This window comes from Trichosurus vulpecula, chromosome 2 (genome assembly GCF_011100635.1).
Source record: "Trichosurus vulpecula isolate mTriVul1 chromosome 2, mTriVul1.pri, whole genome shotgun sequence".
Classification (NCBI taxonomy): Eukaryota; Metazoa; Chordata; class Mammalia; order Diprotodontia; family Phalangeridae; genus Trichosurus; species Trichosurus vulpecula.
The window spans coordinates 58,792,083-58,819,463 of NC_050574.1; the positions used below are offsets into that span (position 1 = coordinate 58,792,083).

At 46.2% G+C, this 27,381-nt stretch overlaps 1 protein-coding gene across 2 annotated transcripts in view; it reads left to right on the plus strand.

The window, feature by feature from the left end:
* Positions 1-1,871: 1,871 nt before the first annotated feature.
* CLIC4 (chloride intracellular channel 4) overlaps positions 1,872-27,381 on the plus strand; it is a 90,028-nt gene continuing 64,518 nt past the window's right edge. Inside the window, exon 1 of one of the 2 annotated variants that reach the window (XM_036744408.1) lies at positions 1,872-2,150. In XM_036744408.1, coding sequence (XP_036600303.1) covers positions 2,079-2,150 — 72 coding nt within the window. In that variant the 5' untranslated portion in view covers positions 1,872-2,078. Of the gene's footprint in view, positions 2,151-19,579; positions 19,647-27,381 lie in introns of those variants that run through there. The other variant, XM_036744409.1, reaches the window with a different exon arrangement.

Here is a 27,381-nt window from a genome sequence, read left to right on the forward strand (position 1 = left end):
TTTTCTAAAGAATCACAGGGTATCAGCCCTAGGAGGTACCTTAGAACACAGAATATTAGAGATGGAAGGGGCCTTAGAACCCGGAATGTCAGAGCTGGGAGAGATCATTGCTCTTACTTTCCCTTTCTTAGACTTATTTGTGAACAGGTCGTATTCAGTGACTCCCAATTCCTTCTTCCTCTACCATGTAAAAAAAAAAAAAAGCAGCGGCTCAGTTTTATTCCCATTCAGTAAGCATCGATTAAACAACTATTCTGTAGAAGGCTGGGGCTACAAAGATGAAAACCAAACCAGGACAGTCCCGATTCTCAAGGACATCTTAGGAAGAAGATGCAGGGAGGGACACGATTTGGGCAGGGAGAGAGCCTGAACAGCTAGGGAAATCCAGCAAGGCTTCCAAGAGGAGGTGACAGCAGAGCTGAGCCTTGACAGAATCGAAGTACTCTAAAAGGCAGAGACGGGGAGCTAGTGCATTTCAGACCGGTGGGGGGACAGCCTATGACCGAGCTGGCTTTCTTTCTCCTTCCCTGGGATGCCTGTTTGTCCTAAGGAGGACTGAGGGTAATGCTAGCTGGACGAGGGCTATACTCTCTAAAAAAAGGAAGGGCGGAGAAGGGCAGGATGACTCCACAGGCAAAAAACCACATACGGGAAGGGGGTGGGCTGGGGTTACTGGGCTTAAAGAATTCCTAGGGTCTCAGGTCCAGCGGGCAGTGGCAGAAGGAAAGGTGGGGCAAGGGAGGGGGGGCGAACTGCTTCTTCTTCCTCGGCCAGGAGGGGCCTCCTCAGACATGAGGTCACTGGGCACAGCCCCAGCAGCAGCTGCCGAAGGAAGGGCGGGCGTTGCAGATGAGGGCAGAGTCAGGCTCCGGGCCGTTTGGGGAATTTCCCTTCCACTCCCGGGGGAGAGACGGCAGGGGGACTCCAAGAACAGGCCCCCAAACTGCCCCTCCCACCCCGAAGCATTGCCCACCCTCTGCTAGGGAGAGGCCAGTCCCCTAAGGAAGGGGAAGGGGAGCAGATGCTCCGGGCAGCTCCTGGGAGCCAGCTTGGTCTCCGAGAACAATAGAGCCGGAGCGCCGGCCCCACCCCTTCCTCCCTATAACGGGGATTGGGACAGGGATGGGGATGGGGTTGCGGATGGGGAGGAGAGGGACCAGAGTTGGCTCCCGCCTCAACTCCGAGAAGCCACGCCCCTTCTCCTAAGGGAGGAACGAGCTGGGAGGGACCCGGGAAAGAAAGATAGGAGAGGATGGTAAAAGAACAGAGGAAATCTCCCCCAGCACCCCCAGCTGAAAGCGATCTCTCCCCTTTTCTGGAGCATTTTGCCCTTAGCTCTCACACCACACGCTACTTACATTACATTTAGCAGTGTATAAATTGTACCCCTTCCTGTCAGTCAACAAATATTTATTAAGTGCCAGGCGCTGTGCAAAGGAGCGAAACAAACATTTATTAAGAGTCTGCTATGTGCAAGGCACAGAGCAAAGAGATGTGAAAACAAAGAAAAGCAAAAACAAATAAAAAAAACCAAAAAACCACCAAAAACCAGTCCCTGCATTCAAAGGGGCGGGGAGTTGGGGAAAGAGGATGAGGAGAGGGAGGAAGACGAAGGAGAGAGCGGGGCGATTGTGGAGGAGGAAGAGAGAAGGGAATGGGGATGGGGAGGGGACATGGGGGGGGCAAGTGGGGCAGCGAGGAGGAGACAGAGGGGAAGAGGAAAGGAGGGGCTGTACCCGGCAGGGAGCGGGATGTGGGAGGGGCGGAGGGCGTGGGCGGGACCAGAAAGAGGATGAGGCGGGGCTCGGAGGAAGCTCGGCGTGGGGATAGGCGGAGGGGCGGGCGGCACGAGGCGCACCGGCCCCGCCCCCGCCGGCCGTTGGAGTGGCCAAGAGCGCCGGCCGCCGCCTCCTTTCAGTCGCGCTGAGCAGGCAGAGCGTCTGGTTGTTACGGAGAGAGTCCGAGCGGCCGGGAGGGAGAGCGAGAGCGAGTGCGAGCGCGGGAGCTCGAGCGGGGGGAGGCGCGCGGCCGGACCAGTAGCTAGCAGCCCGCGGAGCCCGAGGAGCCCGAGCCCGGCCATGGCGCTGTCGATGCCGGTGAACGGGCTGAAAGAGGAGGACAAAGAGCCCGTCATCGAGCTCTTCGTCAAGGTAAGGGGGGCCCGGGACCCGACGGGAGGGACGGGACGGGAGGCACCCCTGGGGAGCACGGAGTGGGGCCCCTTCTGAGCCCTCCTGCTCGCCAGCCCAGCCGGCCCATTGTTTCTGCCGGGCCGCCCGCCCAGAGAAGCTCCGGGAGAGCCAGCCCAGCTCCGCGTCCTGCCTCCGAGCATGGGGGCCGCTGTGCCTGTACCCCGGGGCCACGTCCCGCCCTCGCTCCCCGATTAAAGGATCCTGTCCGACGGGAGACCACCGGGGACCCAGGACTCTTGGGCTGGAGGGAACCTTTGTTAGAACGTGGAGAGAGAGTGTGTTTGTGTATGTGTGTGTGTGTGGGGCGCTCAGAGAGTGTCAGAGCTGGGAGGGCCCGTAGAACATGGGACGTCCCAGCTGGGAAGGCCCTTAGAACACAGAATATCACAGCTGGGAGGGTCCTTAGAACACAGAATGTCACAGCTGGGAGGGTCCTTAGAACACAGAATGTCACAGCTGGGAGGGTCCTTAGAACATGGGATGCCCGAGCTGGGAGGGCCCTTAGAACACAGAATATCACAGCTGGGAGGGCCCTTAGAACACAGAATATCACAGCTGGGAGGAACCTTAGAACACAGAATGTCACAGCTGGGAGGGATTTTAGAACACAGAATGTCACAGCTGGGAGGGACCTTAGAACACAGAATGTCACAGCTGGGAGGGACCTTAGAACATAAAATGCCACAGCTGGGAGGGCCTGTAGAACACAGGATAGCAGAGCTGGGAGGGCCCTTAGAACACAGAATGTCACAGCTGGGAGGGCCCTTAGAACACAGAATATCACAGCTGGGAGGAACCTTAGAACACAGAATGTCACAGCTGGGAGGGATTTTAGAACACAGAATGTCACAGCTGGGAGGGACCTTAGAACACAGAATGTCACAGCTGGGAGGGACCTTAGAACATAAAATGCCACAGCTGGGAGGGCCTGTAGAACACAGGATAGCAGAGCTGGGAGGGCCCTTAGAACACAGAATGTCACAGCTGGGAGGGCCCTTAGAACACAGAATGCCACAGCTGGGAGGGCACATAGAACACGAGATGTACAAGCTGAGAGGGCTCTTAGAACATGGGATGTCAGATCTGGGAGGGTCCTTAGAATACAGACTGTCAGAGTTGGAGGGCTCTTAAAACACAGGATGTCAGAGCTGGGAGGGCACTTAGAACATGGGATGCCCGAGCTGGGAGGGCCCTTAGAACACAGAATATCACAGCTGGGAGGGCCCTTAGAACACAGAATATCACAGCTGGGAGGAACCTTAGAACACAGAATATCACAGCTGGGAGGGCCCTTAGAACACAGAATGTCACAGCCGAGAGGGCTCTTAAAACATGGGATGTCCAAGCCGAGAGGGCTCTTAGAATATGGGATGTCAGATCTGGGAGGGTCCTTAGAATACAGACTGTCAGAGTTGGAGGGCTCTTAAAACACGGGATGTCAGAGCTGGGAGGGCACTTAGAACACAGTATTAAGAGTTTGGATAGCCTTTAGGACACAGAACTTCAGAGGTGGAAAGAGGGCGTTGGCACACAGAAGCTAGGAGCTGGAGCTGGCAGGAAGCTGGCAGCTTAGACCAGAGCTCAATGAGAAGAGTGACAGATATCTTAGATCTTAGAGTGTTAGAAGTGGAAGGGCCATTAGAGCCTTTCCACCTTCCCCCATTTTGCACATGCTAACCTTGTGACCCCAGAGGTGTCAGTGACTTTTCCCAAAGTCACACGAGTAATCAGTGAAAATGAGATTCAAACTTTGGTCTTTTGACACTAAGTTCTAAACTCTTTCCACTATGAGAGGGTTGTGAGGGAGGTTTGTGGGTGGGTAAGATTCTTTCCCCAAATTAGAGTCTTTGAGGAGAGATTCTATTGGGAGTACCTTGTGGAGATATGAAAAGCTCCTATGATAAAACTGTCACCCAGCCTCTCCGGGTCTGGTCCTCTCCTGAGGCAGCTGGGCCTGGAGTCAGGAAGACCCTGAGTTCAAGTCCAGCCTCCGACACATAAGGCTGTGTAATCGTGGGTAGCTCACTGCACACATTGCTTCAGTTTGCCCAGCTGTAACATGGGGATACTAACAGCACCTACCTCCCAGGGTTGTTGTGTTCAGTTCAAATGAGATCTCTGTAAAATGCTTAGTGCAGTGCCTGGCACATAGTAGGTCCTTAATACATGCTTGTTTCCTTCTCTTTGTTTTTTCAAGAACCCTGCTGTGCATAGTTCTTTCATGACTTGTCTCCTTTTCCTCTGGTTAGAGGATTCCCTGTGGCCTTTCACCCACTTTGAGCTTCTTCCTAGCTTTGTTGAAAGTCAGTGAAGTGAAAGTGTCCATTTATTGACAGCTCCTTTGGCCATGGAACCAGGGAGAGCTTAAGATAGACACAGAGTCAGTACTGTCCAACTAAGACACTTGTGAGGAGAGAAACTTTTTTTTTTTTTTTGAGAACAAAACATTTTAGGAAATGGCCCTCTAGTGGAAAGATTTCTGGGTTTAAAGTCAGGAGAGAGCTGGGTTCTAATCCTGCTTCTGACACTTCATGGCTCCATTACTGAGCTAAGTCACTTGACTTCTCTGAACCTTAGTTTCTTCATCTGTCAAGTGGGGCTTTTGTGAGCCTCAAACGAGATAAAGTCTATTCAGAGTTTTGTTGACCTTAGAGTGCTGTGTAAATATAAGTTGTGATTCATAACATCCGGAAAAAAAAATAGTGGCTTCCGTAGTGTTCCTTTTGAGCTAATTTGGCTAGCTGGGATTAAAATATAACTTTTTGAAAAATTGCTATAAAATGGATCAATTCCCTAGCCTCTGGAAAAGATAATAGAACTTTCCTAGTTAATTCTTTGACCATCTGGTTTTCTTCTTTCTCAAACATCGAGTATTTGCATGATTCAACATTTTGGCTACCGTAGCATGCGTTGCTGTCACAGGACCAATTGTGTGTTGTCTTTTGTTTTAGCAGAGAAATTGTGATGACAAAAACATCCATAGCCACTGTGGATGGGGATTTTACACTATTATTCTCCCCCCCACCCCCCGCCACCCCTTGTTGCTTCACTTTTTTTTTTTTGCAGTTTCTACACCACCAGAATAATTATTCATAACATCTCTCTTGTTTTTTCAGTTCTTGATATTTTCACTTTAAAATAGGAGGGGAGAGAAGTTTTATGAGTGTCTAGATCTGTGGTCAACCTCTTTGAAATCTTTGAGATTTTTAGCCTGGTTTGTTAGAGAACAGAGATTCACTTAGATGTTAACAGCAATTCAGCATTCACTCATTCAGCAAACTTTTATTAATGACGACCAGTTGTATACCAAGTTGTGCTTTGGCACAACATGGCATGTTAGGAGGGAGATGTAACATTTTTGCCCTCATAAGGCATAAAAAGCACAGGTCACCGTAATATTATGTGGCAAATAAGTTCGTACCAAGTGCTGTGAGAAGATGGCTGGGGGAGAGCTTGTGGAGGCTGACCATCATCATTCCAATGACAGCATAATTTGAAATTTTGAATTTATATTTCTCCCTCTCAGGAATTTCCTGAGTGAAAGGCAGGGAGGGGCTGGTTTGGGAGAGAGGGTGCTGTTCTGTGAGTGATAGAAAGGTCCTCAAATGAAAGATTTCTTTCAGATACTGGTTTCACCTTTTGTTTCAGAGAAGGACCAGCAAGTCAAGCAGGTCCAGGTCACTCCGTGGTTTTGGAGGTATTTGGGGTGGCAGGTCTTCCCTTCAAAAGGAACTGAAATTAGGAGAGAAGTAGTTTTTGGAGGAGGGCAGGGACAGGTTCTAAACCTCTTCTCTCCTTGAGCACCAGAAGCCTTGTCTTAAGTTTGCCAGCTCTCATTAAATCCATACTTAATTTGAAGAGAGTTGAGAGACTAACTTGATCATACTTGAGTTACCTTGATGGGCCAATTTATCCTTCATTGTTTTGTTAATCAACCTGCATTTACTATGTGTCTGGTACTTTTCTACTCTCTTGCCTGCCCTCAAGGAACTCACATGAGCCTACATGCCAACAACTCTGTATGTACCAGATTCTACCAGGCAGATGAAGCATAATCTTTGCGTGAAGGCACTGAGGTGGAGGAGGACTGGGGAAGGAAGCCAGGAGGTGGAGATGGGGAGAGAGCTTCTATATGTGACAGTTGTCAGTAGTCATTCAAAAAACGGGAGCAATGGGATGTTACTTTTTTTCTCAGATTCTCTTTTCAGAACCCATGTGAGAAATATTTGAGGTGGTGGTAGTGGGACTCTTCGGGTCAATACAATATTTTTTAGGACAGTGAGGGTGGAGGGAGATTGCTGTTATCCTCGTGTTAGCCACAATGGTAGTGTTACAAACTTGTTCTGCTCTGAATTTGTAGTGGAATGTTATTACTTATACTTGCAGCATCTAACCTGGATAAAATAGATTTAAAACAACATTTTTTGGGAGATAGATTAAAGATGTTTGAATGCCCTGTATAAGATAGTGAAGGACATTGGACTTGGAGACAGAAAATTTGAGTTCCAGTCCCAGTTCTCTGCTGCTTACGAGCTTGGTCAAGATATTCTTCTGAGCCCTAGCTTCTTTGTCTACAAAATAAGGAATAATAATTGCCCTGTCTGTCTTGTAGCTTATTGAGGAGCCACTGACCTACTGTGAACTGCTATGTAAAGGCCACCTAATTTGGGGTTGCAGGATGTAGAGCTAGAAAAGACGTCAGGGCTCATCTAGTCCAAGCCTCTGATTTTTACAGATAAGGAAACTGAAGCACATGGAAAGGAAGTCCTAGGCATCATCCTAGGATCAGGAAGCTCAGAGCTCAAAGGGGCTTCAGAGGCCATTCAGCCTCATTCCCTCATTTATAATGGAGGAGCAGACCTAGATAAGTAAGGTGAATTGCCTAAGAGCACACAGGAAATCAGCATCATGGGGGGAGGAGGAGGATTTGAATCCAAGTCTCTGACTTCTCTAAATCTCTGTCTTCAAATCCTGTCTTTTTGTTATTAATGAACGAATGAAAAAGGATTTTAAAATGCTTACTATGTATGTATGTGTCAGGCATTTTGAAATATATTTTTATTTTCTTAAATATTTCCCAATTACATTTAAAAGTTTTTAACATTCATTTTTAAACATTTTGAATTCCAAATTCTTTCCCTCCATCCAGACCCTCTCTCTTCCTTGAGAAGGCAAGAAGTTTGATATCAATGATATATGTGAAGTCTTGCAAAACATATTTCCATGTTAACCATGTTGCAAAAGAAAACACAGACAAAAAAACCACTAGAAAAATAAAGTAAAAAACAGTATGCTTTAATCTTTATTTAGAGTTCATCATTTCACTCTCTGGAGTTGGATAGCATTTTTCATCCTGGGTTTTTGGAATTGTGTTGGGTCATTGCCTTCATCAGAGTAGCTAAGTCTTTCACAGTTGACCATCGTATAGTATTGTTGTTACTCTGGACAATGTTTTCTTGGTTCTGTTCGTTTCACTTTGCATCAGTTCGTATGAGTCTTTCCAGGTTTTTCTGGAACAATTTTGCTCTTTATTTCTTATAGCATAGTAGTGTTCTATCACAATCACATACCACAGCTTGTTCAGCCATTCCCCAACTGATGGGCATCCTCTGAATTTCCAATTCTTTGCCACCACAGAAAGAGCTGTTACAAATATTTTTGTACGAATAGGTCCGTTTCTATTTTCTTTGATCTCTTTTGGGATACAGGCCTAGTAGTGATGTTGCTGGATCAAAGGATATGCACAGCTTTATAACCCTTTGGACATAGTTCCAAATTGTTCTCCGGAACAGGTGGGCTAGTTCACAACTCCACCAACAGTGAATCTGTATCTCAGTTTTTCCACAGCCCCTCCAGCATTTGTCCTTTTCTTTTTCTGTCATGTTAGCCATTCTGACGGTGTAAGGTGGCTTCTCAGAATTGTTTTAATTTGCATTTCTCTAATCAGTAGTGATTTAGAGCACTTTTCATGTGACTGTCAAGAGCTTTCCTTTCTTCTTCTGAAAATTGTGAGAGCTATTTTTCTAAGTGCTAAGTAGAAGCAAGTAAGATAGTTCCTACCCTCAAGGAGCTTATGTTCTAATAGTGCAAGACTACACAGGTTGTGGAGCGATGGTCATTATATTAGGAACTAAGACACAGGATCTAGCCATTTCTCATTTCAAAATGAGAAAACTAAAGCTCAGACGTCCATTGAGAGGAAATCTACTCTCTTCTGAGGAAGCCTCTTCCACTGTTCTTGGGAAGGTTTTTCCTTATATCAAGCCACTATCTTGATTTCACCAACTCTTACCTGTTGCTCCTAGTTTTGCTTTTAGGAGGCCAAACAGACCAAGTCTAATGCTTGTTGCTTGAGACAGTCCTTCAGATGCCCTCAAATGGCTCTCATGTCCCTGGGAAGTCTTTTCTTCTCCAAGCTTCCTTCAGCCCAACAGGGCTGTTTCTGCACAGAACAGTAAACCACCAGTGCAGTCAGTCAGCACAACCCTCATTTGTTACTTGATCGCTGTGTCTGGAACATCATGCACAGCACTGAGGAAGATGGAATGTACGTGAGAAGTAGGCCTTCCTCTCATTGAGTTATTTGTACTCTGCAGGGGGAGTTAAGACTCTGTTACCCAGTTCATATGGACTATTTGTGCTCGACCTGTGGTAGAGCATTCCCAGCTTGCATTGGTGTGATCAGACAGAGTCGGACACACTGTAACTTGACTCAAACAGAGTTTTTTCATTCTGGTCCTCTTCGAGAATGAAGGACAACAACCAACCAACCCAGTATTGCATGGACCATAAATACACTGGAGACATGTAAGTTAATAGCCTGGCTCATGCTTGTTAAATAGAACGGAATTCTCTAGGCCTGCATGGACTCAAGGCCCTTCACCTTCCCGTTTACCTGGCTACAAACATTCTCCAACTTATCAAGATCCTTCCCCAAACATGGTGCCCACCCTGACCGCAGCACTCCAGCTGGGGTCTGAGTACAGCAGAGGTCTTGCCTAGAAGATTGTGCTGGCTTTTTGGGCTGCCATAGCACCTTGTTGACTCCTGAAGCTTTCAGTTCACTATGATCCCCAGCCCTTTAACTGCAGATTAACTGCTGTCTAACCAATTCTCCCATCTTTTACTTGTGAAATTGAGTTCTTGAACCTGAGTGTTGAATTTTGCATTTATCCCTGCTGAATTTCAACATAATCAGGTAAACCTGACTTTTTAGATACTGACTGTAATTCTGTGTGTCCTCCTCAGTTTTGTGTCATTTGATGATTTGAAATGCATGTTGTCTGGGTCTATCCAGGTTATTGATAAAAAACTATAAGCAGCACAGAATCCAGCCCTGATCCTTGGGGCCTGCCACCAAAAACCTCAGGATTGTAGGCTTGGAGGTACTTTAAAATCTTCCTCCCTCGTGGCTCATCACTTCTGCTTCAGTACCATCTCTCTATCCAGCGCCTTCGCATGGCCACTCCCCCAGTTCGGGCCTTCATTCCCTCTTCGCAGGACTATTGCAATAAAGTCATCCTTCTTGCTGCTGCCAGAATAACTTTCCTAGCACACAGCTCTTCTATATCACTTCCCTGCCTCAGGGTCTCAGGTGATTCCATGGTGCCTAGGACAAGACAGACTAATCAGCCTGGTGTTTAAAGCTCTCCAGATCTGCCTCCAACCTACGCTTCCAAATGTAGTTCCCATTTTCCCCTGCAATACTCTGCATTCCATCGCAGCTAGCCTGATTGCTGTTCCCCAGACTCCTCGCACTGTTTCAGCTGCCTTTGTCCCTCATGCCCAGAATGTATTCCCTCTTCACTGCCTCCCAACCAGGGAGTCTTCCCCAAAGTATCTCATATTTACTTGTCTGAATCCACATGATTTCCCTCCACCAGTAAAATGTAAACTCCTTAAGGTTAGAGACTTTCCTTTTTTGTCTTTATGCAGTCTGTGTGTGGCACACTGCATTTCATACAGTGTATGTGCTTACTTAATAGAGGTTTGTTGAATTAAGTTGAAGTGAGTGCAAAGGAGGAGGCAGACCATTCAAAAGAAAGAGGAAAAGCAAAGACTGGCAAGGGTGCTGGCTCTTGACATCATCTAGAGGCAGGAAACCAGTGCAGGATTGATAGCCTTGGAAGGAAGAAGGCTGAGGATGGGAATGATTCAAGCTTGTGGTGCCGGCCAGGCGGCTATTTATAAAGGGACAGACTCGGAAAAACCTCCCTCAGCTCTAGAGAACTTGCCCAGCACTGTGTTCCCAATCTCAGGATGCAGCCTTCTTTTTGGATCTCTTTTCCCAAACTGTCCTGGTCAGTAGCAACTAGGACAGAGCAAACAGGAGCCTACTTCACCAGCTAAAGTTGGACCAGGCCATCTCCTGTCACAATGATGAGGGGCTAGAGATCTCCTGGGAGAAGTTAGTGAAATCACTGAACAGTAAACACCCAGGGCAATTCAGGAGAATGTTATCTTGGGTCTAGAGAGTTTGGCAAATTGTTACCGAGCTTCTTGAAGGAAAATTCAGGCTTCTAAGCTTTGTATTTCTTGCTCCCCACTGGGAATGGCAAGGATCTTTACCTTTTCTCTTTTTGCCTCGACTATCTTTGAAGGCACATCAGTGGTTCTTTTAATGGAGCTAAGACACAGGGTTGGTTTTTTAAAGGTGAGAGACCTCAGAGGAGAAGAAAAGGTTCTCTCTCATTCGGTGAATTGTGAATTTGTGGTATTACAGAATCTCAACATTAGAACTGGACTGACCTTTAGAGGTCATCCATTCTGTTGCTGGCCCTTTACAGATGAGGAAACTGAGTCCCAGAGGTATGACAGTGACTTGCCTAAAGTGGCAAGCTCATTCTGAGTCTTGGAGGAAAACCTGGATATAGTGTGAGACTTGTGAAGCGGGGCTCGTAGGAAGCTGGAGGGCGATGACGGACCTGCCCACTTCCTGTGCTCTTGGAGCTGTGGAGCCACGGTGGCTTGGATTTTCTTGAGGAGGGACTTAGAAAGGCCATAAAAGGGAATTGCATTAGGCAGGACAGGAAGTGATTAAGGCATGAATAAAAATTTCTTCCAAGTAGGGGGAAAGTCAGGATGGGTTTGGCATTTCTAGAACTGAACCACTAAGCAGCCTTGCAAAGGATGGAAAATAGCCAGCAGCCAGGTTTTTAGCTATAAACTCCCTATATGTGGTTAAGTAGGTGTTGCAGTGGATAGAGTGCAGGTCCTGGAGTCAGCAAGACTCAACTTCCTGAGTTCAAATCCGGCCTCAGACACTTATTTGCTGTGTGACTCTGTCACTTTACCCTGTTTGCCTCAGTTTCCTCATCTGCAAAATGAGCTGGAGAAGGAAATGGCAAACCACTCCAGTATCTCTGCCAAGAAAACCCCAAAGGGAGTCATGGAGATGTGTACTTAGCCTGACTCAAGTCTAACTTTTAACTTGTCTTCATTTTTTTAATCTGAAAATTAGCTCTAACTAGCCTCAGATCTCAGTCACAGGCACTGGTAGTGGGAATAGCAATTAGCCCTATGTGAGTCCTCTTTCTGCTCCTCCGTCATTCCCCTTTTCTCTTCTGGTCTTGTTTTTTAAAAGCACAACTCATCTAATTGCAGTCTTGTGAGAAGCCTGCTGCATAGGGCTGCCTGAGGAGCTCAGGCTTGGGCCTAGAATGCTGTCCAGGCGGAGCAGAGGGAGAAGAGGGAGCTCTTCCTGGCCCACCTTCACAGCATTCATTTTCCAGGCTGGGGCCTCTCTCCTTCTCAGCAGCCTTCTTTGTCTCCCCTGGATTCCTGAGGCATCCATGCTGCCTTCTCAGCTGCCTGTAGAGGGCCTTGCAAAGCGCTCCAGTTACAGAGACTCTTAGCGATGGAGGGAGCACATTTATCTGGTGTTTATGGGGTAAGACGTTGGCTGCTCCGCTCCCACTTCTCCTCCTCCACAGATTGTTGACTGTGTTGGACTAATCACTAATACTCTGTAGTCAAGTTAGCTTTCGACCTGTTCACAGGGAGAAATCCAGTGGCTGGAAGGGTTGGAAGGTGCTAAGGCAGATGATGAAGTCAATATATACATTTTTTTTATACTGGAGAACTTTTTATTGTAGGTGGAGTGGGATAGCTGGACACAGTTTAGATGATTCCAGTTTTGTTGGCAACGTCTAAAGCATCGTAGTCTGGGGCAAGTCGGACACAGGCCTCCTTTTCTTCATCAGTGTGTGGACCTTGGCCACGTCGATGTCACAGAGCTTCTTTACCGCCTGCTTGATCTGGTGCTCGTCGGCCTTGATGTCCACCGTGAAGTTTAGGGCGGTGGTGTCCTCAATCTTCTTCACAGCAGACTCAGTGGTCAGGGGGAACTTAATGATGGCACAGTGATCCAGCTTGTTTCTCCGAGGGGCACTTTTTCTGAGGTATTTAGGCTGCCTTTGAAATCTTAGTGTCTTGGGTCACCGAAAGGTGGGGGATGTTCGGATCCACTTCTTTTTGTGGCTATGAACACCCTTCGACACCACCTTCTCGGCCTTCAAGGCCTTGGAGTTGGCTTCTGTCTTGGGTGGGGACAACGGCTTCCTTCTTTGCCTTCAGTGCCATCTTGGGGAAAAGGGATGATAGAGTCAATATGAAAGGGCTCCATCACTTATTGTCACTCGGAAGCACTTTCCAAGGGAAGCTTCAGGGGAGGATAATGATTCACGTTTTAGGTTTACAGTGTGTTTGCCCTACCACATGCCCGTGTGTTGTCATCCTCAATTTGACGCTTGCCGTGGCATCCCCCACCCCCATCCCCTGTAGTAACTGTGTGACTCTGGGCAAAGTCACTTTAACTCTCCCAGCCTCAGTTTCATCATCTGAAAAATAATGGCCCCCACCTCCCACAGTTGTGAAGATCAAAGGCCTCAGCATCTTCCAAGGCCACCAGAGTCGTCTTCTGCCTTTCCAGGACCAGCGTTCTCTTTTCACTCTACCTCATTGCCTCTCCCTCCTTGGAGGGCTTTACGTGGAGGCAAGATTCTTGGATGATTCTTACTCAGGGGTGATTTGTACTTGGGGGGACCTTTGAGGTCCCTTCAGATGCCAAGGGATTGTGAAACTCTGACCAGGAAGCGCAGTTGTATGGGCCACCTGTAACGGAGGTGGAATAGTAAATGGGAAGGAAGAATGGTAAATCATAAATGGAGGCCGAAGTAAATAGTTTTAAGTGGCATCTATTGGAGGACCATAGATTTAGGGCTAGAAGGAATGTAAGGTCATTTAGTCAAACCCTGGTATTTTATAAATGAGAAACCTTAGGCCTAGAGAGCTTCCAGGATTTCCCAATGTCATGGGGTCAGCAAAGAGGAAGCTGAGATTTGAATCTGGGTAATTTGCTTTGGGAGGACAGGTAAGGAGAGGGAGACTAGCACGGACTGTGCTAGAAAAGGCTATTACTCCTTGAGAGCAGGGACTACTTTTTATCCTTGTATTTTCAGAGTCCAGTTTTGTCCATAGTAAATGCTTAGTGTGTGTTTGGTTTGGACTGTATTGACAAACAAAGTCATGATCTGGGAATTTTTTTTGACCCCCATGTTAACCAAAGGAGAAAGAGCTGGCCTAGGAGTTCAGAGATCTAGGTGTGAGGCCTGGCCAGCTAGTTAGCAGCAGGAGGAGGGAACATAGGGATCCTCTAACCTAACCCCTTTATTTTACAGGTTAGGAAACAATCTAGTGAGTTGAAGTGAGGGCCCCCGAGGTGACAGAAGGGGAGAGTGACAGATTACACTCCAGCTCACTGACTCTAAAAAGTCAGGGTGCTTTCCCTTACCTCCCAGGCTTCAGTTTCCTTGTGCATAAACGAGGGATTTGAGTGACATAGCTATCTCTGTGATCCCTTCTCCTGCTGATGACAGATGATTGATTGTAAGCTAGCGGTGCCAGAAATGCAGAAGGGCTGCCCGGCATCACTGCCCATATTCTTAGAATTCTGAGTCCATGATGGCAAACAAACCTTCTTGGTTTCTTTCCCCCCTAATTTAATTATGGGAAGCCTTAATTAAAACAAAACAAAACAAAATTTTTTTGGCCCCACTCTGATTTCATTGGTGTAAGAGACTCTTCTCTGGCCATGACATTCACACCTGAGAGGCTTAGGGTTGTGCAGGACTCTCAAAAGGTTCAGTGACCTCCCTAGGGTCCTGCAGCCAGGATGTGTCAAAAGCCTGTTATCTCTTCCTCCCCCCCTTCCCTGCCACCCAGCGGATGCCTCTTGGCAGTTGGACTAACTCACCTTTTAATTACTGAGTTACATATTGGCTCATCATATCTGGCTTTCTCTCAAAAAAGCAACGGCATATTCTCCTCTGCTTTCTAGCCTGGGAACAGGTATGTAGTATTAGTTGAGAGTTTACTCAAAATATTTAAAGTCTTCTTCAGGTGGGATTGAATGGAGAAAAGCAGCCAGCACACGGGAGGAGGGGAGAGCTTGGGGTGGCCCATTCAGGACATGAGCTCTTCCTCCTCTCCTCCCCCACTGTTTTGGGTTTTATGCAATAGACTTTGATGTTTTCTGTGTTGGACGTCCTAACAAAACAGAAAGGCCATTGACCTGATTTGATCTTTTCAAGAAAGGGACAAATTTACTTATTTTGTGAAATCTGGCAGCACCCAACAAGGCTCCAAGCTGTGGGGGATGGACATTGAGACACTGTGGTTGAAATTCAGGGAGAGCTGGAGGGGTCAATCCAGCCTCTTTGTTTCACAGTTTTCCAGGTTCTCCTCAAACTCTCATTTTGTGTCTTTCTTTTCTGTTAATTGTCTAATTGTGCTCATCATTTTGCATGTGCGTGTTTCAGTTCTTTTTACTGCGCTGTGAGCTCCATGAGGAATGGTTAGGATTGTGTCAGTGATTTCCACCTTTGTTTCCTCAGTCCACCTGTATACAGTAGATGATTAATGAGTGTTTGAATTTAATTTGAACCAGCAAGCGCCGGGATCACCCTAAGACCTGGAACACAGTAAGTTTTTAATAACTCCTTCTTGAATTATTTATAGCCCTGAGAGTTCACTCATTGAACAGGAAATTTAGGGCTAGACAAGGGGACAAAAAGCCTCTTTTCTCAAGTAACTTTAACTGGGCGTTTTCCATTTTTATCCAATCAATTGATTATTCCACTAAGAATTTTACAGTCTCTTGTTTAAAGATGAAGATTGCATGTGAAATCGAAGTGTATTTACAGTCTGGCTGGGTTGGGCTTAGCATTCAGTCTTTGTATTATCTGGGCTTTAGGTGTGTGGCTACAGGCCCCTCTTTGGATTGGCAGGGACTTTGTAAGGCATCTCAGCCAGGCTGGATGGGAGTCTGGCCTTGTCCTGACAAATGGCCCTCCAGCTTTTGTCTGAAGACCTCCAGGCTCCCCGTTCTTTCCCAACTGAATTAAAACACTTTGCTTTTCTGATGTCTGTCTGACTGTGAAAATGGAAATAACAGCCTGGAAGATGATTGACATCTTTTCTCATTGTCCCAGGAGAAAGGAGAGGTAAAGGAGTTGAGGGATTTATTTACAGTCATGTTCTTCTTTCTTTGGGCAGCACAATTTCACTCCATAGAAAACAAAGCACATAATGTCCTTTAAAAAAATAGACAGCCTAACGGCATAGAACAAGGATGCCAACCATAAATGTCCAGCTTTACAAGATCACAGATTTTGAGCTGGAAGGACTTCAGAGGCCATCAAGTCCAACCCCTTCATTTTACAGTTAAAAACGTTTTTACTTCAGTGCTGCCGAGCCAAGTTACAGCCTCTGATTTTTATTTAAACCCAATTTAGTCTACCAGGCATCTGTGTCATAGGTTGCCATGTAAAAAAAAAAACAAAAACAAATTTCCTAGTAGCCAGCCTTTTGACTCAGCTCACCCTCTGCTTCTGTAGGAGACCATCCTGTCTGAAATCACCTTCCGTGTACTCTGGCTATATCTTGAGTGGCCTAATTATTTCCATGGTGTCTGCCCTTATAGTGCCAGGGCCTTGCAGGTAGGGATCTTTTTGCCTTTTTTGCATGTTCCCAGGGCGTAGCAGAGTTTCTGGCTGTCATTAGATGATTAATAAATGCTTGTTGACGATGAACTTTTCTATCAGAGCTCAGATGATGGATAGTGTCTGGGCACATACTTGGGCCCTTTCTCTTTGGTAGGATTGACTATAGCAAGGGCTTCACTGGCCGAGCCTTTGAAAGGCAGTCTAGGGTCACCTCTGTACTCTTCTCCAACCTGGTATTAAGAGCCGTGATCTGCCAAGTCTAAGCAGCTGCCTACACTGGTGAAGTGAATCTGTCAGATGTGGGCCTGTATGCTTCAGTGTGAGTACTCCCACCCAAGTATCCTCATCTTTACCAGCCTTGTCCATTTTATTTTGTTTTATTTTAGGGGAGGGGGAAAGAGGGAGAGGAGATGGACCCAGCTCGAGACTCCTGGTGAGGAGACTCAGTCTCTGCCAATGATGATTGGTACTTACTTTGCTATTTCTAGTTTTAGAAAGAGTTGCCTGGGCCCCTGAGAAGGATTTTAAGAGTTGCCTGGGATCTCAGTGCCCTAGTTTGAAAGAGTCTGGACTCAAATTTGTTGGTGATTTCCTCCCAATAGGGAGCTTTCAGCAAGGAACTGCCCCTGCCAGCCCTCCCCCACCCCAAAATAAAATCGACCAGAGTTGTTAAGGATGAGAGTGGTTTACAGTATCTGGGGAGGCTGAGGCAGTACTCACACTGAGGAGAGCCTAGAGCCCCTGGAGTTCTGAAGGACATAGGCCCACATCTGACAGCCTCCCTCTGACTCTAAAAGGCCAGGGAAACTCAGAATCTTCTTTGCCATTTATGGGTTGTTGGTTTTTAGAGTGGTTCAGGCACTGAAAGGTTAAGCTGCTTACAGCCCTAGTATGTGTATGAGCCAGGACTTCACCCCATTTCTCCCTGCCTCAGATGCCTGCTGGAGCTGACATCTCTCATATGGTACATATACAGAAACATACACAGTCATTTTTTTTGGTAGAAAGGAATTGCAGCTAGTAATGATCAGGAAAGACCTTGTGTCTAAACTGGCATCTGGGCTGAGTCAGCAAAGTGAGGCCCCAAGGCCTGGGGAGGAAGGGAAACCCAGGTATGGGCACCATTTCTAAGAGCTAGAAAGTTTTTGTTTTGAGCCACAATTCTCTTAACTTCTGTCCTCAGGTTCTGGGGCTTCCTCTCCCACAGGCCAGCTCTCCTAATGCTGGACTACAGCTATCATCTCTGTCCCCCACTCCCCCAATTGTTTTCTTCTTCAGGCTAACCCTGAATAACCCATTGCCTTCAGCGCATACTTTTAGGGCCTGATCTCCGGTCCTCCTTCCTTCCTGGTCACCCTCATCTAGACAGACCTCCCTTGTCCTGATGACCTGAACCAGACTGCTTTACTTCATTCTGGATTCTGTTCTTAATTCTCTCAGAGTGTGGCTGGCCCTGACTTCTCTTTGAATGAAATCTAGGATTTCCCAGCCCTTTGGGCTGCCATATAGCGCTGTTAAAGTGCTCTGAGCTTGCCCACCCTGCCTTATTTTCCTTTTCCAGGATTCCCTTGAGCTAAACGTTGGAAAGGCTCATTTCCCTCTGCTCAGATTTCATATTTCCCCTCTGTTTGCTCCCAGGGGAACTAGAGAATGTTGGTCCTCAATCTCTATTTCCTGGGATGCTAAGAAAGAACACCCACACTTCTTTTTTCCTGATTCTTTGCCCAGCATTGCTCCTTCTTCACATCCAGGTGCCCTGGACTAGCGAGGGACATGGTAACTCAATGAGGGGGAAGGATGTGGCTAGAAAACATGGGCTGGATGGAAATGACTTATCCAAGGTTATGGGGCTAGCAAGTAACAGAATGAGAATTTCAGCAGAGGTCACTGGTTTAGATCGTGGGAAGACCCAAGGGAAAGTTTGGCTTTTGTGCTAGAAACAACCGACAAAACCTATCCTCTATGCCCCTCCCCATTGTGAAGCTACAGGCTTAGTGTGGACTGGAAAGGAAGGGAAGTTGTGGCTTAATGGATCTGCTGTAGTCTTAGCATTTATCAGAGGTAACATCCTGGCCTGATGCTGCCAGATCCAAAACCCGTTAAGAGCCCTCACTACTACGGAGACAGAACTCATTTATTAACTTCGTTTCATTGTTCTTGAAAGCCTGGTCTAATTCCCTCTCGGACTTAGGCTGCTGTTCTGGGTAGGGCTCCTTCCAGACCCTGTGTGTGTTCTCCTGAAGTTGATGCCAGACTCTGCTCTTGAAGATAAGTTTATCGTGGATGAAGGGCATGACATGGCCTTTTCTCTGGGAGGCTCTTAGTCGAGGATAATCTTCTCAGAATGATGTCTTTCTACACCTCAGAAATGACACTTGATCGCGGTAAAATGAATCTGTTTGACATGCCTTCCTAAGATATGTGTTGCCTTATTTGCCAGCACCTTGGAAGACTTCTGATGTTTCTGGTGCCTGTTCTTCCTGCCCCCTTTTTTACTGGGAGTTATCACCATCGTCATATTAATAATTATATAGTGCTTTCAGGTTCACATACAGGTCATCATTTTAAATTGCAGGAAGACCCAAAGTCAGAGTTTGGCTTTTGCGTCAAAAACAACTGACCAGCCTACCCTCTCTCCCCTAGTTTAACCCTCTCCCAACACCCTCCCCTCAGAGGAATGGAGTGACTAGCCCAAGATAACCTAAGTGGTAGCACCAAGACTTGCTTTGAGAACCCTGGAGAAATGGCAGTTATTATCTTGCCCCAAGAATTTCCTAAGGGATACTGATAACTGCTGTAGGGCTAGAATCGCCAACCTGGGAAAGCTGGAAGACACCTAGGAGATCATTTGATGTGGATTCTCAGGAAACTCTGCCTATCCCTTCAACCCCCAAAGACGTGTGCTACAGAGGGAAGCAAGGGCAGGGAACAGAAGATGAACAACTCCCCCAGCACTTCTTTGCCAGGCACCGTGGTAGGCACCAGGGATACAGTAGCCAAACAGCGCCCACCCTAAAGCACTTCTTTAACAATCTAGTAGAGGCCTCTGAGAGTGCTGAGTCAGGGGGCAAATGCTGGGCAGGAGCTGAGTCTGGTAAGGAGAGCTCAGGAGGGTCAGAAGGGATTTTCTAACGCTCTGCTGGGAGCCCAAGGACTGCAAGAGGAAGAAGAGATGGCTGCCAATAGAATCAAGGCCTAGCTGCTGACCTCTTACTCTGAACCTGGCTTCTTTGCCAAGCAGAGTGCTCTTTGGACCAGAAAGGGCAAACCAAATGGCTGATTGGGAATTTTTATGCCCAAGATAAGTGAGGAGAGATAGTAGTGGGAGACTTTATAGCTTTTGTTGAGTTAAAGTCATGTGGCAGGGATGAACGACACTGAAAGAACTGGTGGATGTGATTTCTGAGTCATTTACTCTTGGCTTTCTTTGAAAAACTGGAGAATGGCAAAGGTACTTTTGACGGGTACGCAGTCCTAATTTTCAAAAGAAGGAAGAAAATGGAATCTGAAGTAGGCTTCTGAGTTCTTCTGAGTTCGCAAAGCCTCAACAATGCCCACTCTGATTTCTCATTTTGGTATGGAGGTTTACCTTGGGTTATTGAAGGCTATGCTAACAGAATGTAGGCTCTGGCTGATTTGGTCATAGGAAAGGGAAGGGAATTGTATAGTGTCTACTGTGTGCCAGGCACTGTGAAAGTACTTTTTTAAAGTCCTCTCATTTGATCTTCAAAACATCCCTGTGAAATAAGGGCTATTATTATCCCTACTTTACAGTTGAAGAAACTGAGGCAAATGGAGATTAAATGACTTGCCCAGGGCAACACAGTTGATAAGTATCTCAGGCTGGACTTGAACTCATGTCCTCTCATTCCAGGCCCAGAGTTCTATCCGTTGCACCATTTAGCTACCCCTTTGAGTATGAGTGTGCTACCAGACTGCTTTCTAAGGTCCAGCCTAGCTCAGTACAGAGAGGCATTTTATAAGAATGCTGGCTTCTTGGATGAATCCTTTGGACATGTCAACTCAGGAAATAATGAGAAATCCAAAATAACCTCTAGCCCTATGTGGCCATGGTGGGCTTCTGTAAAGAGGGCTGCAGGCTGGTAGAAAAGCAGGCAGTGTGCGCTAAGAATGGCTTAGTGTGAGATTTGGACTCTCCACGGATGTTAGCTTTGTACTTGCTACTCTAAATGTGAGATTGCTTTTTCAGTGACCAGTGTGTGGGTTTGGAACTGGAACATGACAGAGAAAAGATGACCCCAAAATCTCAACAGGTTTGAATGCTGGCCTGAACCTGGTAGAGATAAATATAGATACACGGTTGTGTTCATAATACCAACTCTCCAAGTACAAGGTGGGGAAGACACCACTGGACAGCTGGTCATCTGAAAAAGATGTGTCCATCTGAGTGGCCTACAAGCTCAGTGTGTAGTTAGTGGTGTGCTAGGGCCTCGCCAGAGTGGGTTCAATCTTGAACCTTAAAGGTGTGAGCCTGCTGGACTCTGTTCTGGACCTATGGCCAGAGAGCCTAAACTATCTTGGTCAAGGACACATAGCTTTTTATCCTTAGAAGTGTTAGGGCCAGATCTTGAACTCAGGCCCTTTGACTCCAAATCTGGTGTGCTTTCTACTGTTTTTGCTGTATCCTACTGCTTCAGACTGTGTTTCCTTTTGCCAATTAATTATTAGTACTCTAAACCACAGATGGAAGTTAAGAAGGGGCAGTCTTTTCTCTGGCCTACTTGCTTTATGTAGAATAGATGGATTCCTCTTAAACTTCTACATTTTCACTGCATTCCTCACCAGTGTGAGACAGTGGGGTTAGGGCGGAGAATTTCTTTAATGGTGTCATTCCAGTGGGGGTTGGGAGAAAGGGAGAAATCATATGATTGTTTAAGAATTGCTGCTTGAATGTGTCCATTAACTTCATTTTGTGTTGGAAGCCAAAGCAAACAGCTGAGCAGGAATTGCATGGTGATGTGTACAGTTTAACTGATGGATGAATGTTTGCCTTAATGGGTCTTGATTCTAGCCCAAAGGGTGGGGGAGGGGGAAACCTCCTTTTCTGGTTATCCAGATTATCCTCCAACCTCTGACAATAAGCCAGTGACCAGCTTGCTCACTTGTGCCCTGTTCTTGCCTCCCTTCTCCTTGCAGCCAGGAGAACCTAAAGTCAGCATAATCTTCCCCTGCATTAATGCAGGTGGAGTGAGGAAGGTGATGATCCTAGGCAGACCTCACTGGGAGCAAAGTTGACAGATTGTAGCGCTTTATCAAAGCTTGGCTGGGATTGGGAGAACACTTGAAACAGCATTCTAGAGAGAATCTGTTGGAATCCTTGGGAATGTTCAGCCTAGGGAAAGGAAGCCTTGAAGGGAGGCTGGATTGTTGTCTTCAGGCATTTGAAGAGCCACTATGCAGGAGAAGGCTTAGCTTAAACCCATTCTGTTTGGCCCCTGGGAGCTGTAGAGAGGCAGATTTAAGGTCAATGTAGGGGCAAACCCAGCAGCTTTTTATTTATTTTTATGAAGGCAGGGCAATTGGGGTTAAGTGACTTGCCCAAGGTCACACAGCTAGTAAGTGTGTCAGGTGTCTGAGGCTGGAATAGAAGTCAGGTCCTCCTGACTCCAGGGCTGGTGCTCTACTGACTGCACCACCTAGCTGCCCCCCAGCAGCCTTTTATGACAATTAGAGCTGACCCAAAGTAGAATGGTACTGCCTTATCACTGAAGGTTTTCAAGAGGAGTCTGAGTGAAGGACTAATCAGATTTGGGGAAGTGGGGGGTCAACTCCTACTGAGAGACACACACACATACATATATACACACACACACACACACACACACACACATATGTATGTATATATATCAATCATGTAGTGGTGTATATTGAGATAGGTCACAGAAGGCAGGCGGCACCAGATTGTGGAAGGCTTGAAATGGCAGCTAAGGAGAATTATGATATCATCTGTGATCTAATATGTGGCTAAGAAATTATTATTATTTTAAAATTTTTTTATTAATTTCTTTTTTATTTTTAGTTTACAACTCTCAGTTCCACAAGTTTTTGAGTTCCACATTTTCTCTCCCTCCCTGTCCTCCCCCCTCCCCCCAAGACAGCGTGTAATCAGATATAAGTTCTACTTACTTACATAATAGTACAGTTGTAAAGAAGAATTATGACCAATGGAATGAATCATGAGAAAGAAGAAACAAAACCAAAAAAGAAGGAAAAAAAAAAGAGAGCAGATAGTTTGCCTCACTCTGCATTCAGACTCCATAATTCTTTCTCTGGATGTGCCCAGCTTTTTCCGTCATGAGTCTTTTGAAGCGTCTTTGAACTTTTCATTGATGAGAGGAGCCAAGTCTTTCAAAGGTAGTCCTTACAGAGACTGTGTGTCTGTAATTGTGTATAATGTTCACCTGGTGCTGCTCCCCTCACTCAACATCAGATCATATTAGTCAGAAATTATTATTATTAAGAAAGAAGAATGTGAAACAGAAATCTGGTGGTGGCAAGAAGCCTGCATTGGCATGAGGGAGAGATTGAGGGGCAGGCTAACCACGTAGGGGGCTTTTGTGATAGTTGAGTGGTCTAGATAGACAATGAGTCAGAAAGAAGGAGGGATATGTGAAGGAGAACATTTTCAGACTTTGTGGTCACCATGGCCTGCTTGGAGTGGGAGGTGAGGAAGGGCAAGGAGCCAAAGGTGCATCAGATAGGAGCAGGCGAATGTTGTTACTATTGAGAAAACTAGGAAAAACCAAAGGAGGAATGACTTGGAGTAAAGAAAGCTCATGGTGTATTTAGAGTTGGAATACCTGCCTGGTGGCTCTCCAGATGGGCTGGGTTTAGATTTGGGAGATGTAGAGTTAGGTGTTTCTGATGTGAAGTAATGTTTGTGATCCCTGTGTAAGGTCCTTACATTGTCAAGATTAGGGATCCATAGATTGAAAATTATTATACAGACTTACTGATTGTTCATTTCTCTGGCAGACTGGATCTGGCGCTATGTAATAATTCATGAGGCCATCACAGGCCTGTAGGAGAGTATCCTGAGTGAAGCAAAGGTCATCTCAGTGTTGGGCTCATATTTTTGTTGCTCTGTCGGCTCTGTGGGTTCTTTTGGGCTGAGATTAGAAACGAGTGGGGCGCTTCCTCTACTCTGGATCGGAACAGCTTTGAAGCCTCAGCATAGATAAATTCCTGGTTTAGTCTTGTCTGTATTGCTGACATGTGGTTTGTAAACCCTGACCCATCCCGTGCTTATTAGGTTGCTTAGGAAAACAAAGTTAGGTTGGAGTCTGCAGCCTTCCCTCCTGGGTCAGCTGCACCGATGGCTCCTTTAGACCTGGTAGCAAGAGATGAAAACATCAATAGATGGTAAGCGGTTTAATCGGCACGGTAGCAATTTTCTCATAATGAAAGAACAAAAGAGAAAAAGCTGGCAGGTTCAGGCCTGTCCAGTGGCTTGCTTGTAGCACGTTGGAGGAATAACAGCTCACCTATCTGTCAGACTTGATAGCTCACAAAGGAGCATTTCTGTCCTCCTTCTGAGTTAATTAGTACCTTTTATAGGTGGAGAAACTGAGGTTTTGGGAGAGGAAGTAACTCTAGGATTTGGCCCAGGGTGTCATAATTCTGAGGCCAGTGTCCTTTACAGGCTTCTGGCCTCTCCTGGAACTAGTCCTTTGTCAGCAGCACCCATCTGCCTGCTGTGCATTTGGCCATTCTGGGAGCCCTGGCTTTGGAGCCAGGGGCAGGGCAGCGGCTTGAAGCCCGGCTGTCTTATTTATTAGGCCCCTCTCCGAGCTTCAGTGTTCTCATCAGTAAAGCTAGGTGAATCTATAGAAAGCATTTTGTGAACCATAACGTACCATATAAAAGTGAGTATCATGATGATAGGTATCGGTGATGATAGCCCTAATGATAAAAAGCCTTTGAGTCTTAGGACCCTGAACAGACTTGTAATAACTTGGATTTGTCTAATGCTTTTTTTTCCTGAGGCACTCCAGGTATTTAAAATACTTCCTTCATTATTGTTTTGATTGATTAATTAATTTTTAGTTTTAGTTTACAACATCCAGTTCCTTAAGTTTTTGAATTTCAAATTTTCTTGCCTTCCTTCTCCTCCCCTCTCCCCACCCAAGGTGGTATGCAATCTGATATAGGTTCCTTCATTCTTAATATCATAATGGTATGTTAGGGTAAGGTCAGATTATTTCAGCCAGGATTCTGAAATTCCTCTTTCTGATCAGAACCTCCTATTTTTCAATTTCATCTTCTGCCTCCTTTCTCTTAAAATTACTGTTTGTCATCCTCATGGCTTCCAGTGCCCCCATCCCTCTATGTTCTTTTTGGCCTTTGTCCCTCCTCTGCTCTCACTTTTCTTCCTTACTCCCCTCTCTCTGCCCTCCCCAGTCCCCAAGCAGCCACACCTTGCCAAACCCTAAATCTGGCTTTCTGTCCATCATCTATCTTCTCTCGTTTTATTTCCTGTGTAACTGAATCCTGGTCACTCCATGATGGCCATCCGTAATAGATTTTTCATGTTTTGTTGTGGGTCAGGCCTTTCATTCTTCCCTGACTGTTATTCCAGACTTCTTCTCCCCCCCCCCCCCCCATCCCCACCCCATGTCTTTAGGAGAAAATAGGTTCTTCTTTAATGATCTATTGTCTCCTTCTTACCTGGAAGCTCTTTGTCATCATTGTCCCCCTCCTTTGCTCCAGCCTCTTTGGTGGAGGTGAACCTCTTCCTTTAAAGACTAACCTGGCCTGAGAACATACTGTCAGTCCCATCTCCTCTGGGCTTCTTGCAGCTTTCTAGGTTTCTCTAGACACTGGTGTTTGCGTTTAGCAGCTAGTCGATGCAGTGGCTAGAGCGCTGGGCCTAGAGTCAGGAAGAGCTGTGTTCAGATGTGGTCTTAGCTACTTACTGTGTGACCCTGGGAGAATCACTTAATCTCTGTCTGCCTCAGTTTCCTCAGCTCTAATATGGAGATAACATTCAAAGAGTAAATGGGGATATCTCTTAGTATTGTTGCAAAGATCAAATGAGACGCTGTTTGTAAGGTGCTTAACACAGCGCCTGGCACACAGTAAGCACTTAATAAATGCTGGTTTCCTTCCTTTATCAGGAATGCTTGTAAGTCCTCTTCTATTCTGCTAAAAATCAATGTTTCCCCCTGTAAGATTTGTCTCTGGCTTGTGGGGTAAGTTTATTCTTGGTTGTAAGACACAAGCCTGTTTCTTTTGTTTTTGTTTTTTTTTTGGGGGGGGGATAATGGGGGGGGATAAAGATTCCCTCTCATTTATAAGTGAAAGCTGACAGGTCTTGTGTGCTTGTGTGATCCTGATTGTAATTCTTTGGCACTTCAATCCCTCCCTCCCGCTCCCCACATCTTTAAAAATGCTTACCAATATATTTTCTTTCACACGTCAGATCTGGATTTTGGCTGTTCCTACCCGTCTGTTTTTTTCTCAGGCTTCTTTGCTCATCATCCCCTTCCTATCCGTCAGGTATGGGTGTCCTTATCTCTCCCAAGGCCCTCTGCTTCTTTCTTCACATTCTTTTGGTGATGATCATGTGTAGATGCCTCCCAAATCTCCATACCCATCTTTTCTCTTCCCTCTTGACTCTATTGACATGTCACCATTGGCCTGCTGGAAATCTCTGCCTGGGTGTTTCATCGGCATCCGAAGCTCAGGATGTCCAGGATAGAACTCATTATATTTCCCTTCTTCCAAAGTTCTCTGTTTCTGTCAGTCACTACCATACTTCCAGTCGCTTTAGTTTACAGCCTGGCTATCATTCTTGGCTGTTCCCTTCCCTTACAGTCAGTTGCCAAGTCTTGCTCATTCTTCCTTCCCCGGATCTCTTGGCTCTGTCCTGTTCTTTACATCAGTACAGTTACTGCCCTCCTGGTTCTCATCACTTATCACTCACGGCTACAATAAATAGACTGCTAAGTGGTATCCTTGCTTCCCATCTCTCCCTTGGCTGATCCACCTTCTTCACATGCGTCATCTTTCTGTTATTAAAAGTCTGATCGTGCTTGGTCACCATTCCCTCTCTTACAAGTCTTCAGTGGCTCCCTGCCATTTCAAACCCTACACAGCCTAGCTCCCACAGACATTTCCAGTGCGATTCCCTCTGCAGCACCCTCAGACCGTCTAAACCCGACTGTTTCTAGCGCACAGGGCTCCATCTTGTTCTCCTCTCTGCTCTTAGACTCTGTCTGAAGACTCAACGGTCTTTCCTGACCCCTCTCGTGATTGTTAGAACTACTCTTCATTCCCACGTGAATTCGTATTTACGCGTTTAGGGAACATAGATGGATCCCTGAGAGCGCACTGTCAGCTCTCTACTTTTGTCTTTGTATTCCCACCAGGTTCTCAGTTCTGGCACACAGTAGACACTTGATCAATGCTTGCTGATTAATTGATTGTTTATCCAGTCAAAGGCTGGGCCAGGTTGTCTCCTCCTGCCTCCCCCCCCCCCCCATTATCATGTGTGTGTATGTGGTTTTTCTCTAAATATTTGTTTGAATCTTGAATTTTCACCTCATTGGTGCTCTTTTACTTTTATTTCCCTTTCCGGATCCTTGCAAATCATATTTTGAGGCACTCAGATTTTCTTGGTGGAAGTGCTCCTTTTGCCAATGTAAACCCCTGCACATGTTGGTCAGTTTTCTTCAGGGTTCCTATGGCTAGTCTGGGGACAAGCCTTTCTGAACTCAGCTGTTGGATCACTAATGACTACACATGCATATTCTTCATTAGATCTATGTTCAGATTTCTTCCATCTTTTCCAAAACCACCAGAACTCGTGTCTGACTGGTAGAGCCACAATGAAGCGTCAAAGGAAGACTTTGATAAAAACAGGAATAAAGCACCAAGGCCTTATGAAAATAAGTCAGGAGAGTGTTAAAGCATTCAGCTGCCTTAGGCGGATGGTTGAGTTCTTTGGTGGCTAAGGAAGCCAACTGGAAAATTCCATTACTTTGCTTGTGTGTTCCCAAGGCTTGGTTAATTAGGGTTTTGTAAAGGCCTTTTAAGTACATATAAAGAGACTGGCTAGTAGCCTCTGCCTTGAGTGTGGGATTTTTATTTGGTGGTCAGGGTACTGTCTTTTTGACTTGGAGATGTGGGGGTCTTGCCGTCTGAGGGAGCTGCCTGTTTATTAC